Source organism: Panthera uncia (assembly GCF_023721935.1).
Source record: "Panthera uncia isolate 11264 chromosome C1 unlocalized genomic scaffold, Puncia_PCG_1.0 HiC_scaffold_3, whole genome shotgun sequence".
NCBI lineage: Eukaryota > Metazoa > Chordata > Mammalia > Carnivora > Felidae > Panthera > Panthera uncia.
In genome coordinates, this window is record NW_026057584.1 from 60727735 (window position 1) to 60741835 (window position 14101).

The following is a 14101-nucleotide window of genomic DNA, read 5'->3' on the forward strand; positions in this document are numbered from 1 at the left end:
TGGGGTTAAAAAAGATAAAGAGGGTGACCTGAGAAAGGGCTGCTAGAGGCAAGTAGAAACAATCTAGGTATCAACTAGAGATGATTACACACCCACCACAAATGCTAAGATAAAAAAGACTAAGAACCACAAATGTTGGAGAAAATGTGGAACAACTGGAAGTTTCATATTGTTGCAGGCATGTGAAATGATACAATCCTTCAGGGGTGGGGGTGGGGGGGATCTGGCGATTGCTTATTAAACTAAACACACTCCTACCTAGGACCCAATAATTTCATTCTTAGATGTTTACCCAAGAGGAATAAAGAAATATGTTCGCAAAAAAATGTGTACAAGAATGTTCGCAGCACTTTATTCACAATAGTAAAAAAAAGAAAAAAAATCAGAAACAGCCCAGGTGTCCATTCACAGAAAACTGGAAAAAACAAATTGACACATTCATACAAAAGACTAGCCAGCAATAAAAAGGGATGAATCACTGGTACATGCAAAGTGAATTAACTTCAAAACCACGGTGAATGAAGGAAGCATTCCACTTTGTATGATGTCATTCATATAAGGTTTTAGAATGGGCAAATTTAATCTGTGAGGCAAAATAACCAAAACAGGAGTTAACACGCAATAGGTGTGGTGAGGATTGACTGGGAAGGAACGGGAGGAAACTTTCCGGAATGAGTACTATGTTCTAAATTTTGAAAAGGGTTTGGGTTACGCAGATGTACGCATTTGCAAGAACTCAGCAAATTTATATTTAACATTTGTGCATTTCACTGCATGTAAATGTACATCAAAAATTTTACAAACTGAACATTAAACTCTATTTAGTGGTATGCATGTTGAGGTATCAGGGGGAAGTATACTGAGGTCTGCAATTTACTTTGAAATGCATCATAAAAGTAACATGGATAGATAGTAATAAAACACGTAAAATTTAGAATCCATGAAGTTGGTATTTGGGTATTTACTGTAAAATTCCATCAACGTTTCTGTGTGTTTGAAAAGTTTCATTATAAAATGATGGAGAAAAGCCCTCAGTTGGTCTTATCTTTCTAATATATATCCTTTGCCTATAATAAATTATTCCTTCTGTAAGATTCTGTAGCAACACAGGGACCAGAAATTAGCCCCAGAATTTCCCCTAGAATTCTAAAAGTTAGATACATATGTAGACATGGTTAAGAAAGGTAAGAAATACAAAGATTATTAAAAAGGAAGTCAAATTAACTTATGAATCATTACCAATACTGGTGTTCATTATTACCACAAACAGGATAAGAGTACCATATTTTGTACCTTTTTGAAAAATTACTTTTAACTAATGAATGAAGACCATCATTTATGTCAAGTTATATATGTGAATAGGCCAACAATAGTTTGTATTTCATCCAAACTTTGTCCAAAATTTGGATATCCAGACATCATTAAAAAAAAACACTTACTAAGTATTTTCTTGTACCTAATATTATCATTATTGGTATGCTTTATATGAGATAAAGTAACATGATTTGCTTTTTGAGAGCTTTGGAGGAAATCTGGCATAAGTTTGTGTCAAAAGAATCTGGATGTGTTTCCTATCTCTGCACTTATTAGTTGTGGCAAAGTAACTTCTATAAGCCTCATGATACTCATTTACAAAATGTGGAAGGATAACAGTAGTTTCACACTTCATATGGTTATTCTGAATGTTGAGTGAACCATTTCATTTTACATGTTATCACAGTGACTGGTAGATAGAAAGCAGTCAATAAATGTAAGTTACCATTTAAAAAATATGTACAAGAAACAAAACATTCAGTTGGTGGAAGAATGTCAAGTACCTTAATTTGTTTAAAGAGAACATCATCTCCTCACTAGGCAGTTCAAACAGCAACTACAATAGGATTTGTTTTGTTTTCTCTCAGAGTTGAGAGAAACATTTTCAAGTCAAAGAAGGATAATCTTGCTGCCTCGATACTGTGAGAACACAGCATCGCAAGGAGTGAAATGTAGAAATATGCTTCTCATCAGCTTAATATCTAGACCTGCTGGAAGAAGCTAAATTGCTTCCCTCAGTTTTGCATTAAACACTCAGAAACGTTGCCCATAATGTTTTATGCCTATCAGTAGTGCCTGTTAGGTAGGCGGGCCACACCACTGAAGACTCTAAAAGAGTCAGGCAGAGAGTGGGGGTTGAGGTGGGGCCAGGAGGATATTAACCGCCACGTCCCTCCACCCCAAGAGAATGGCCGTGTCATGGCTGGCAGATGGCGGAATAAACAGCTGCGATGCCACTATGGGGGGCTGGGACACCCACACTTTTTTGGGAAGCGTGCTGTACTGTCTCCTGCTGTGTGTGTTATCTGTAAATTTCCCACATTCTTTACTATCTTCTGTATCATTTGGCATCTTTTTATCAACCATCTTGTTAAAAGTCATGCAGCCCACATTCCCACAAAATGTTACAATCAGCTGAACCTAAATAGGAACAGCTTGTCCTTCCAGTTGGGGCATAACCCTTCTGTTTGCTACAGTGCCTCTGTTTGCTACATCTGACCTCCCCCTCCTCCCCCCCCCCCCCCCCCCCACCCCAACCGTGGTCTTTTATACTGAGGTAAAAGTGTCCAGCTGATACGGCATAAGGATCCTGGTCTAGTCTGACTTTAGCAGTGGTGAAACATGCGGAGTTTTTCAGTGGTCAGTTCATACCTAGACTAGAAGTATTCTAGCCACCCACCCACTCCTGCCCCCAGCCTAAAAAGCAGCCAAGAATCTCAGCTAATTCTCAGATGCCTTTCTGAGCAGATGAGTTCCTATCATTTCATTAAAAGAAGAGAGTGACTTAAAGGAGATGGGGAAACTCAATAAACCTCTTCTTAAAAAAATGAAACAGGACTGAAGTCTTAACCTTTTCTGAAACACTCTTGGAAATGGAGAATAGGCTTTCAGCTTTTACATAGCACTGCATCTGCTTTGAAACCCATACAACACTGGTTTCTTTCTTTTCTCTGGTATTTTAATCTATTCCCTCTTACTGGACTTGTTTTTCAAGATGTAAGTTCATTGGGCATGACTGTTTAGATATAGCTAGTGTCTAATTGGAAGTTTGGGGCAATATCCAGTATATCATAATTATTCAACTGCTCTGTAACCACAATCAGGTCTCTAAAATGCTCTGAAAGCTTCAAATATTATATTAAATATGCATAAAACAAGAATGGATTTTTCCATTAGTAGAGATACAAGGATTAGAATTAATATATGAAGATACTTATACCTTGCTCACAAGGTAATCACTTCTACTTGCCCAAATGGTTATTACACTTAAGGTCAGACACAAAAAGATTTATCTTTGGCCGCATATAAATATTTTCTGTTATTCTAAAACGTTAGCAATCTTACCTATTGCACAAAAGATAGTTTTAGGTTTGTTCCTTGTATTTCTTTTAAATTTATGGACTCTGCTACTAATTTCTTGATGTCTGGAATAGGTTAACACCTTTTTCTCCTCAGCACTGTTGATCATAATTAGCTTGACATTTATCTGCAAACTTCAAAGGCAGAAAAGGGCAGAATTCACATCATTCTTAACATGGGGTCAGGCCAAAACCAAAGGGAACACTAAAGGGTTTTAATGCAAATTATCCAAGCTACAATCCCATATTTTAACCTTAAATTTGATTCAGCAATGATTTTCACTGCTGTTTCCTCCCCTTCTATTTTTACTGGTTCTTCTTTTGAGGCTGAATCAGAGAAATGTGCTGAACGTGTGGATCTCAGCAACCGGATTTCTCAAACAGGAAGCAAAAAGAAACAATTTTCTCCCATGACTTATATCGCTTTTATTTAACAATCTGACGAATGATTATCTGAGTTCAAGGATTATATCTATATTGGTCCTAACAAAGAAGCAAAAATACTTGTTTCACAACTAAGCCAGAGTCAAAAGCCTTTTCTAGCTAATCAGTCAGTCCCCACGCTAGTAGGAATTGAGACTTTATCTACTCTTCCACAAGGAACAGAACTGGGGGGATCCAGGATACTTTTATCTTATTGCATAGGTACGAAAATACTGCCTAGGCAGAACTGGGAAACTTACCAAATAAACAGAATGGTGAAATGAGTACAACATTCTTCGATATATTCAGAGCTAAACAGGCTACACATCAGGAAAAATTTTCACTTAAAGTTTGCTTGGAATCTTTTACATTAGTCTGTGATAGAAATGTAAATAACCAATGGGAACACCAAGCCAAGAGAATAAAACCATGGAAGAAAAGATCATCTGAGAACTAGAACCAATTCCTAATGCTACATATAAATATAAACATATACATATATACACATATATGATTTAAAAAACATGATGACACATTTTTGGCTCAAAGGTATTATTTCACATTATGGATTTCATTTCTCACCCTAAGGCAAAGTTTGGTATACAGGATGGAGCATTTCTTTCTGACTCCTTTACACCTTTTGTTTTTTTGTCTCTTCTGCGTCGTCTTACCAATCAAAATTCCATACCATCTTTTAAGAACCATGTTTAACACTTCTCCATCAGTAACCTTCTCCCAACAACTGGCACCAATTTGTTTTTTTGTGCTCCACAACACCTGATATTTGCATCACCACCTAGCTAAAAGCTCTAAATGCTAGACTTCTTGGGATGTCATTCTAAAAAACTCTCTCCATAAAATGAAGTCCTTACCACATGTATGGCAATAATTTAAAAAAGAAGTCACAGTCATGTGAGGTCAATACAAGATGTTTTCTAGAAAATACTGGAGGACTTGCTACACAGATAACAGAGAGGAGGACTGAACATAGTTGCTTGGATATGTGGCTAAAAGTCTCATGAGTTACATCTCAAGTTTTAAAAGTATCTCACTCCTTTTCACAACTTCTGTTTGTTGTTTCTTCTTCGCCAGGGTCACATACCATCTGGTAAACGTAGCAGCTGAAGACCCTGCTGGGTTTCTGTTCTATGTGTAGTACCAAGTCTCTGTCAAAGTAGACTTCATGGCTGTATGTCTGGAATGAAAACACAGCCAAATGAAATCTCCTTTTCACACAACCATATTCACAACTGTGTCACTAAAATGTCATAGCACCTATGCTAGAGATCTTCAAATATATACATGGAGGCAAAACAGTTGCTAGAAATAGTTTATTGTCATTATTTATGAACATGCAGATTCCTTATGAGGCAGGCATTACATGAAATGTTGAAAATAAAAAGAACCCTGGTCTTAGAAGTCAGAACACCTGGATTCCATTGCCTGTACTCTATCTCACTGTGTGAGAGTGGGAAAGTTGCTAAACCTCTCAGATATTTGATAAAACAAGTGATTGGATAAAATGGCAGCTACTCTTCCTTATAACTTTTATATACTATAATAATCAAAAAAGTAAACAGATATTTCTTAGAGTGCCTAGAAACCCTACATGCTTAGATATCATCTCTTAAATAACTGGGGGGATTCAACACAGTACGCTTCTATTTTTAAAAATGTTATCAAACTTATAAAATGTGAGAAAACCTAAGACTATGGTAAGGAAATAAACAGCATGTCTCAGAATAAAACATAAAACTTTATCTTCAGGGCCTCCAGAAAGGAGGCGTCCTCTAGTTCCCAGGGAAGGAAGGTTTAAGAAGTACTCGTTTTTGTCCAGTCGGATGATACCTCTTTGATGTGGTCATTGGTACAGGTGAGCCTGGACTGACATGAACACAGTAGCACGTGTTTCAATGAATGTGACCTATGAAGAAAATTCTTACAACTTTGAATTCCACTGACTCTACTCACCACATCCCATGACTCCTCTAGTGGAATGCTTTTAAGTAAAGTTCCATATTCATTACAGTGGAAATCCAGGTGAGCTTTTCCTTCAGCATCTATTTGGGTAACAGCTACCACAGAAAGCAAATCCAGCTCATCTTCATAGTCCACAATTTTAAAAGTCTTAGGGAACGGATGGGTTAGGTAGAGGAAAAAGGGGCAAAATCCAGTTATCCACTTAGGATTATTCCTGTTCATAGTTTAACTCTTCTATTATCTTTCTATTTTAAAAATGTGGAAAGAAGAATGAATGGGTGAGAGCATAAGCAGAAATGTGTCTCTACTTTTATGCCTAGTAAAAGTCCCAAGATTCTGAAGACTTAAGCAGCATCCCACAGATTCTAACAGACTCAAGTCTATGCAGATCTTGGCCAAAGTATTATTGAAATTCTCTATTATGACAGCAACCCAGAACTTCTCCAAGTTCCAAAGAGGTGTTCAACTGCTGCCTCTGACGTGTGTGTTCACTGGTTCCCAGATAGTACTAAATATATGCAGCTCAGTTCTGAAACCTAAAAACTACCTACTGTGTCAGAAGAGTCTTACACCAGAAAATCACAAGTCATTTCAGGAAGAACTGATGACCTATCACATACTATTTATGACTCTCTTTGCCATCTTTTTTTTTTTTTAACTCTTTTTGGTTCTCTAAAAAAAAAGTAAAAATGGCTGCTTACACTTGAGGAAGAATATTAACTAGGAACTGAAATCCAACCCACAGAACAGAACTGGGATAAGAGATATTTCTTGGAAATGACTAATGATGGTAAAGACTTACAAGAGAAAAATCTAACCTCAGAACTCTGTTTAAAGAAGAAAACCTGGGACTCCAATAGCCTCACAGGGGAAGCAGATCTGTGCCAGCCATCCAAGGATGGGCTACAGGAAGGCACATTTTGGCAGGCACAAGTTTCTTTTAACCACCACATACTAATCCTTCACTTACATTTGGTAAAACTACTTTTTAATCCACTTATATTTTCTGCCTTTACTACCCATAACATAAAACTTTATCAGATTTATTATACATGGTTCCTTTTTATTTACTTTTTTGCCTTAATATTACCTTGGTCAAACTTCAAAGAGTGACTTCTTGCCTGGGTGTCAGTGATTTTATAGCTTTTAGTTACAATCCCTTTTGGTTTTTCCTTTGCAGGCTAAACCTTGTTTTCTAAGCTCTTGATGGAGACTATCTCTCTTTTTGCTACCACCTTCTCCTTGTTAATTATTGTTGCCATATATATATGGCATGCAGCCACATACTTTTTGGAGTGCAGCCACATACTGGGAAACCTCTAACCTTTGAAAAAGATTTTCAAAAACTATCCTTAGAAGGCTACTCTAATATTTCTACCTAGAAATGGTCACAGAACGAATACAATTATCTGGTCTAAATAGACTTTGTATTCATGCAATGGTTATATATTCAAAGCATTATCACTGCCAGTTGATTTCATAAGAACTTTCAATGCCTCTTTAAAAGAAAAGGATAAAAATGTATTAGCTCAGTGGCTGGCAATGTCAAGTTCAGGCCACAGGCTGAACTAATTTACCACACCCTCACACCCTTCTTCCCTGGCCCGCAATCATTAATAAACATATCTGTGTCTTGTAAAGGAAAAGCCATAAAGTCATCAGGATATATTTCCCTACAAAGTGTGCACGTTAAAAAAAAAAAAAAAAAAACAAGAAAGAAAAGGAAAAAACCCTGTATATATTAACAAGCAATAAGCTAGTAGTGTTTTCAAATTATTTTGGCTCTATAAATCTTCCTGCAAACAAAATCTTATGAATAATTCTAATATGAGAAGAGCAGATGATGGGGACGCATTGGTTGAAACAGCACGCACAATCCTACCAACGAAGTCTGTATGGAACTGCTCACCCCGAACCTCTACCCCAGAGTTTGGGAAGCATAATTTAAAAACCATAGGGCTAGTACACACTCATTTGGTTTGCTATGTCTGGCTAAAGTAATACCTCTTGTTCTGGGTCATCATCCAGAAGGTTAAATTTTTTTTTCACCACCCGTCCAGAAGCTGTAACAGTGAGTAAGTTTTCATTCTATCATATGGAGACAAATAAAAAGATATGATGAGTCCTATCATGTACAGCAAATAGCAAAATTGTATTAAATTTGGTTAAACAGTCAACCCTTCTCCAACACCCATAATTCTTTCTTCTACTGAGAAAATTCTAAAGCAGATTTCTGATCCTCCAATTAGCAAAAATACTTCACTATAATAAATTAATGGATAAAATACCAAAAGCAGTGGATCTGCTTTTAGAAATTTCTCTCCACATAATTTTATTCATGCTCTTAATTTGCACACTAAAAGAAAACAACTACCTGGAGTTAAAGCATGGTATGTGATTTCTGATTCATATTTAACCCAACTGACTCCAAGTTTGCACAATTAATTAAACCCAAAGGTCGATAACTCATCAATAAAAACTAAAAGAGAAACCCAGAAAGGAAACAGAAATTAGCAGAAGACAGCTTAATATAACCACCTCTTTTCAAATCTCAACTGTGCATGAGGCTAAGCCTAGCTCCCTATGCAGACAAAAACACTCAGATTTCTACAGGATTGTGCTGTTCTTTTCAGCCACAGCGAAAGAGAAACACATTTGCATACTATATTCTCAAATAGAAAGACAGTGATATACAAAGAATTTTAAAGTACTCCTGACTTACTTTGTTCTTCTCCCTGTTGGCCAAAATGACAAAGTCTTCAGAGATCTGATGCTGGGCACTATTATTTTCTACTTCATTTAGCTTTAAAACTCTGAAAAGGAAAAAAGATTCTAAGAACCTAGGACCTCAACACACCATCAAAGTGGTAAAGTTGAACTACTGAAATAAAACTTAACAAATGAAAAGTACAGTAACAACACTGAGTTAGTTCTCTCCTCCTGAGTAGTCTGAAATGTTCATGTCTGATCACTTAAGTGTCCAGAAACTCCTTCAAATTCAGAGATTTTGTTAGACAGAAAAACCTGTGACAACAGGTACTCCTGAGGTAGGTAATGAAGCAGCTTCCTCAGGCTTAAGCCATCTTTCAAACTGGCTTACTGAAAGTTACTCTTAAAGAACCTTATCTTTGTTGTCCTGCAACAAGTCTTTAATGTTTCAGTTTTAACAATGGCATTATACTAGATATTGGCATTTTTTACTTCTGAATCTATCATGAGATATTAATGACCAATACTCAGAGTTAACTATATGACAGATTGGATTTGGGGCACCTGGGGTTGCTCAGTCAGTTAAGTGTCTGACTCTTGATTTTGGCTCAGGTCACGGTCTCACGGTTTGTGAGTTTGAGACCCATGTCGGGCTCTGTGCTTCGGATTCTCCCTCCTTCTCTCCCCTCTCTCTCTCTGCCCTTCTGCCTTTCGTCCACACACACACACACACACACAGTCCCTCTCTCTCTCCCTCCCTCCCTTCCTCCTCCCTCTGGCCCTCCCTGGCTCTCTCTTTCTCTCAAAATAAATAAATAAACATTAAAATTAAAAAAAGGGAGAGACTCGATTAGCAACTAAGCCTAAACTAAGAGTTTTCATAAAAGAGTAATATTTGAAAACTGCAATTTACTTAACACTTTTTTTTTGTAGGATTATATTTAAAGATTTGGGTTTTCTGAGTGCAAATGGCCTTATGGATCAAACTTATTAAGCAAGAGAAAATAAAATAATTTGCTCACCACCCACATAAATCTGTTCACAGCATTAACAAGCTTCAAAAGCACAATGTTATTAAAGCATAAAATCTAGAATGCAAGCAAAAAGAATAGCAGGGAGTAGCAGCCACAGTGGCCAGAGAGAGCCAGGAGGCTTTCTTTGCCAGAGACAAAGAAATCAGATTGTATTTTAAATTACTCAATTCATTATCTTAATTATTTAAAAGTGCCTATCTTTTAGAACCTGCCAAAAGGGCACACGCTCTGTGGCTCTTATTTTCTTAAACTCAAAGTACTACTAAAAGGTGGGTGGAGAGGTGCCTGGGTGGCTCAGTGAGGTAAGTGTCTGACTCTTGATTTCAGCCCAGGTCACAATCTCACCAGTTTGTGAGATGGAGCCCTGCGTCAGCACAGAGCCTGCTTGGGATTCTCTCTGCCCCTTCCCTGCCCCTTCCCTGCTCGTTCACACGCACACACACATACACACACAAGCATGCACGCACGCTTTCTCTCTCTCAAAAGAAATAAACTTTTTTTTTTTTTTTAAAAGGTGGGTAGCAACAAACATTAAAAGTATGGTTTAATAAAGCTAAACTACAGATTTTAAGACTTTTTATAAAAGTTCATCATCTTATTTAATTAAGTCCCTTTATCATCTTTATAATCAATCCAGAGAAGTAGATTAATTATCATGAAGCATGAGGAATAAATAACGCAGACAATACCTTTCTTATTCAACAAACTTACGGAGCAGCTACTCTGTGCTAAGCACTATGTTCAAGTGCTGGGGTTCTAAATATCAGCAAAACAGACTCTTTCTCTGTCATTATGGAGTTGCTGATTCTAAAGCTAGATATTTAAACAGATGATCACATAAATAACTAATTAAAATTGCTGTGTTAGAAGAACATGACACAGTGGGTGCAATGAAAATGTGATGGGGGAGCGAATCTAACGAGGGGTCTCAGGGAAGGACTCTGCAAAAAAAGGATATTTAAGCTGGGGCATGAAATATGAAGAGAAATTAGGCAGAACAGGGAGGGGAAACACATTCCAGAGGAAACAGCCCCCAGCTTTCTGAAATGACGGCACTGCTGAAGTGAACTGAGTGGGAGGATGATCTTCCAGACCATACTAAGTATGCTGGTCTTTATCTCAGGAACAAGAAGCCATAAGAAGGTTAAAGTAGAATCCATTTAGTTAGGTTTTTGTGTTTGTTAATGTTCCTAAAAATCACTCTCACTGCTGAGAAGAAAATAGACTTAAAGAGTGCAAAAATAATTCTTGGAGTCCAGGAGGTAGCCTATTAATATAGTCCAGGCTAATGATGACAATGGTCTGACCAACATGGTGACAATGGCCAAGGGCAGGAAGAGGAGGATTTAGGAAAATTTAGTAATATAACAACAACAAAGGATTCACAGGATATATGGTGCGGGTGTGTGTGTGTGTGTGTATGTATGTGTGTGTGTGTATGTAAGGGACAGGGAGGGGGTGAGCAAGAGGGAGAGAGAGAAAGGGAAAGAGAGAGAGAGAGAGATGGGGGGGCAATGTACATGAGTATATGTATATGAAAAGTCAAGAGTATATGCATATGATGAAAGAAAGACAAGAAGGTAACAAAGTGTTAAGAATAATTCCAGATTTTTGGCTGAGCTTAGATGAGAAATTTGGGCAAGGATATAAATTTTGGAGTTTTGGTGTACACATGATCTTTGAAGCCAAAGGAATAAATAGAATCATGCAGAAAGGGAATGAAGAGTGAGAAGAAAATAGGGTCTAAATCCTGAGGACATGTAGTAATTAAAGTCTGGAAGACTTCCTCTAGAAGAGGATGAACATGAAAGGACATGAAGAAAGACACATCAAAGAGGGAGGGAAATATTCAGGAAAACTGTGGTGTCAGGGAAGCCAAATGAAGAGTATTTCAAGGAAGGAAAGGTCACCTGGATGTAGATGTGGGTCAACAAAACAAAACAAGGTTCACTTCAAACAACTCCTGCACTAAAGCTATCTTTTACACCAAAAACAATCATCTCTCATTAATCCTAGAGAATTAAAACCTGATGAAGACAAGACAATCTGAATCTCCTTTTACCCATATATCATCCACCAAAGAATTTATTTAAATGTAATATCTACAAACAGTAATGAGGAGGCTGAAAGAATAAAGTCAGGTTCTCTGAGGAAGCAACCTACAACAAGCTAATTATTTCTGTAATTGGGTCAGCAGTGAGCTGGCAAAAATAAACACGCCAATAAATGCTTCCAAAAGCTACTTTTCGCTTTAAAGCAACTAATGAAAATACTCACTTGAAGGGCACCTGGGTGGCTCAGTTGGTTAAGCATCTGGTTCTTGATTTCAGCTCAGGTCATGATCTCGGGGTTCATGAAGTCAAGCTCTGCATCAGGCTCTGCGCTGCTGGTGTGGAGCCTGCTTGGGATTATCTCTCTCTCTCCCTCTCTCTCTCTGTTCCTCCCCTACTTGTGCTCGCTTGCCCTCCCTCTCTCTCTCTCTCTCTCTCTCTCAAAATAAATAAGTAAACTTAAAAAAAATTAAAAAAAATACTCACTTGACCTGATTGGGGCCAACATGTATTATTCTACCAGAAGCATCAGGATGAAAATAGATCCAGTCAGATTCTAGAGAACAACATTCCATTTCTTGGATCCCATTTTTTGCCTAAAGTTGGGGAAAAAATATTGAAAATAAAGATTAATGGAGAATAAAATAAGTTTTCAAATCTAACATCAATGATAGATCAGTAAATCAAAGCTACAGGGAAAAGAAAATATCAACAGTTGAACTGGGATATGCAGAAGAACTGAATTCGGGCAGTCATACTTGAGAAATCCAGAACATCTGCTCTGTACCATACAGTTTGCCTCACAAATAACAACCTAACAGTAATCCTATCTCAAGCATCTATTTTGTGTCAGACATTGCAATAGATGTTTTAGAGCCATTTCATTTGATTTTAACAATACTCAAAGCACATATGACTACCCCCATTTTGATGAAGATAAAATCACAAAGAGGACAAATCATTTGCTCAGTGTTTTGCAGCTGCAAAACAGCAGCTCTGATTCCAAAGCCCAAGGACTTTCCATTATATAACTCTGTATAATTATGCACATGCAGTCCCCTACAACTTCTTCCCTTGCCCATCCCTAATAAACTGTCAAAAAGTGTGCATAGCGCACAAATAAATATGCAACCCAATCTAAAATCTCAGAAACAGGTCACATAATCTTTTTGGATAAGTCAGATGTTAACCTCTAATAATGAGGAAATGGTCTAATAGCCTTTTAGGTCTGCTTAGCCTTTTAGGCAAGGAGAGATTTATTTCATGGCAGGACATTTAGACATTAAAATAAAGAGAAGTTACCTCCGTGATATATGATCACATATGTACATAAATGTTTTACCTTATACAAAGGAGCACTGGGAGCTAATACCAGCATGGATACATTAATTTCATTTAATTTCTTTAATTTTTCCAACACAAAATGAAGTGATACCACCTTTCCTATTAGATACTCATATTTTTGAAATATTAACCTACTAATTTCACTAGCATATACTGACAGGATACTATGTCTCAAGTATCACACTAGGTGTTCAGACCACACATGAACTAAACATAACCCTTGCCGTCAAAATCTCATTATCAAAAAGGGAGGCAGAAACACAAACAGAACAGAAAAGAATAAGACGGTGTAGAAAACAAAGTGATCAAGCCACACACAGGATATTATCAAGCATTCAACCCAAGTGAGCAGAATTTCAGGATGAAAAAAAGAGCTTGAAGTAAGCCTTAAAGGATGAGTACAAAATGGCTACAAGAGATGGCAAAATCTGAAGCACAAAAATGTTAATCCATACAGCATGTGTGTGGATACACATGAATAAAAATTTTAATTCTGGCTCCTAGAAAATACGCATGGTGTCCAGTCATGAGACTAGAGAAGTAGGTGGGGGCTACTTTTTTGAATTCCATGCTAAAAAAAAAAATGGAATTTAACACATACTAGTACTAGTGAATGTTTTAATTTTTAAGGAATTTTTATAAGTATCCTAATAATTTCTAATAGGAATGGTGGTATTATCACATTGTATATACATAAGAAAATCAATGGAATTAAATACCTTGCTTGCTAACACTAAAATTAACATATCCAAGATGGCATTAGCTCCAGATGTTCCTTTAATATCAAACATGCACATACTATACATATCTTCCTTTAGACGATTCTCTTCATTGTAATAACTATAACATGCAAAAGAAATACGATCTTTTAAATATAAGACAGCATTATTACCAGCTTCTGCAGTTTTTATTATGTGCTTGAATGCTAGATTTTAAAGCTCAGTTTAATAGGAAGCTATGAAACATTTTCTGAATTCTTCAGTTTGGCTGCATGTGTTTTTGGGTAATCTACTCTTCTGACTGACTGGTGGGGAAGTAAAGGGCATATGCATCCTTAAATTAACGTCCTTACCAGAAAGCTGTCTGGCAAAAGGACTGAAACCTTTCCCTGGATTTGGCAATTAGTTATGAATATGTTGAAATACAGATTTGAGGGGCGCCTGGGTGG

General features: G+C 37.1%; 1 protein-coding gene across 4 annotated transcripts in view; it reads right to left on the reverse strand.

The window, feature by feature from the left end:
• Positions 1 to 330: 330 nt before the first annotated feature.
• DCAF17 (DDB1 and CUL4 associated factor 17) overlaps positions 331 to 14101 on the reverse strand; it is a 36554-nt gene continuing 22783 nt past the window's right edge. For 3 of the 4 annotated variants that reach the window (XM_049615539.1, XM_049615540.1, XM_049615537.1), the window contains 5 exons: positions 12076 to 12185; positions 8518 to 8608; positions 7800 to 7883; positions 5787 to 5942; positions 4729 to 5010 (listed from right to left, as the gene is read on the reverse strand). In XM_049615539.1, the coding sequence (XP_049471496.1) occupies positions 4864 to 5010; positions 5787 to 5942; positions 7800 to 7883; positions 8518 to 8608; positions 12076 to 12185 (588 nt within the window). In that variant the 3' untranslated portion in view covers positions 4729 to 4863. Of the gene's footprint in view, positions 584 to 3378; positions 3528 to 4728; positions 5011 to 5786; positions 5943 to 7799; positions 7884 to 8517; positions 8609 to 12075; positions 12186 to 14101 lie in introns of those variants that run through there. The other variant, XM_049615538.1, reaches the window with a different exon arrangement.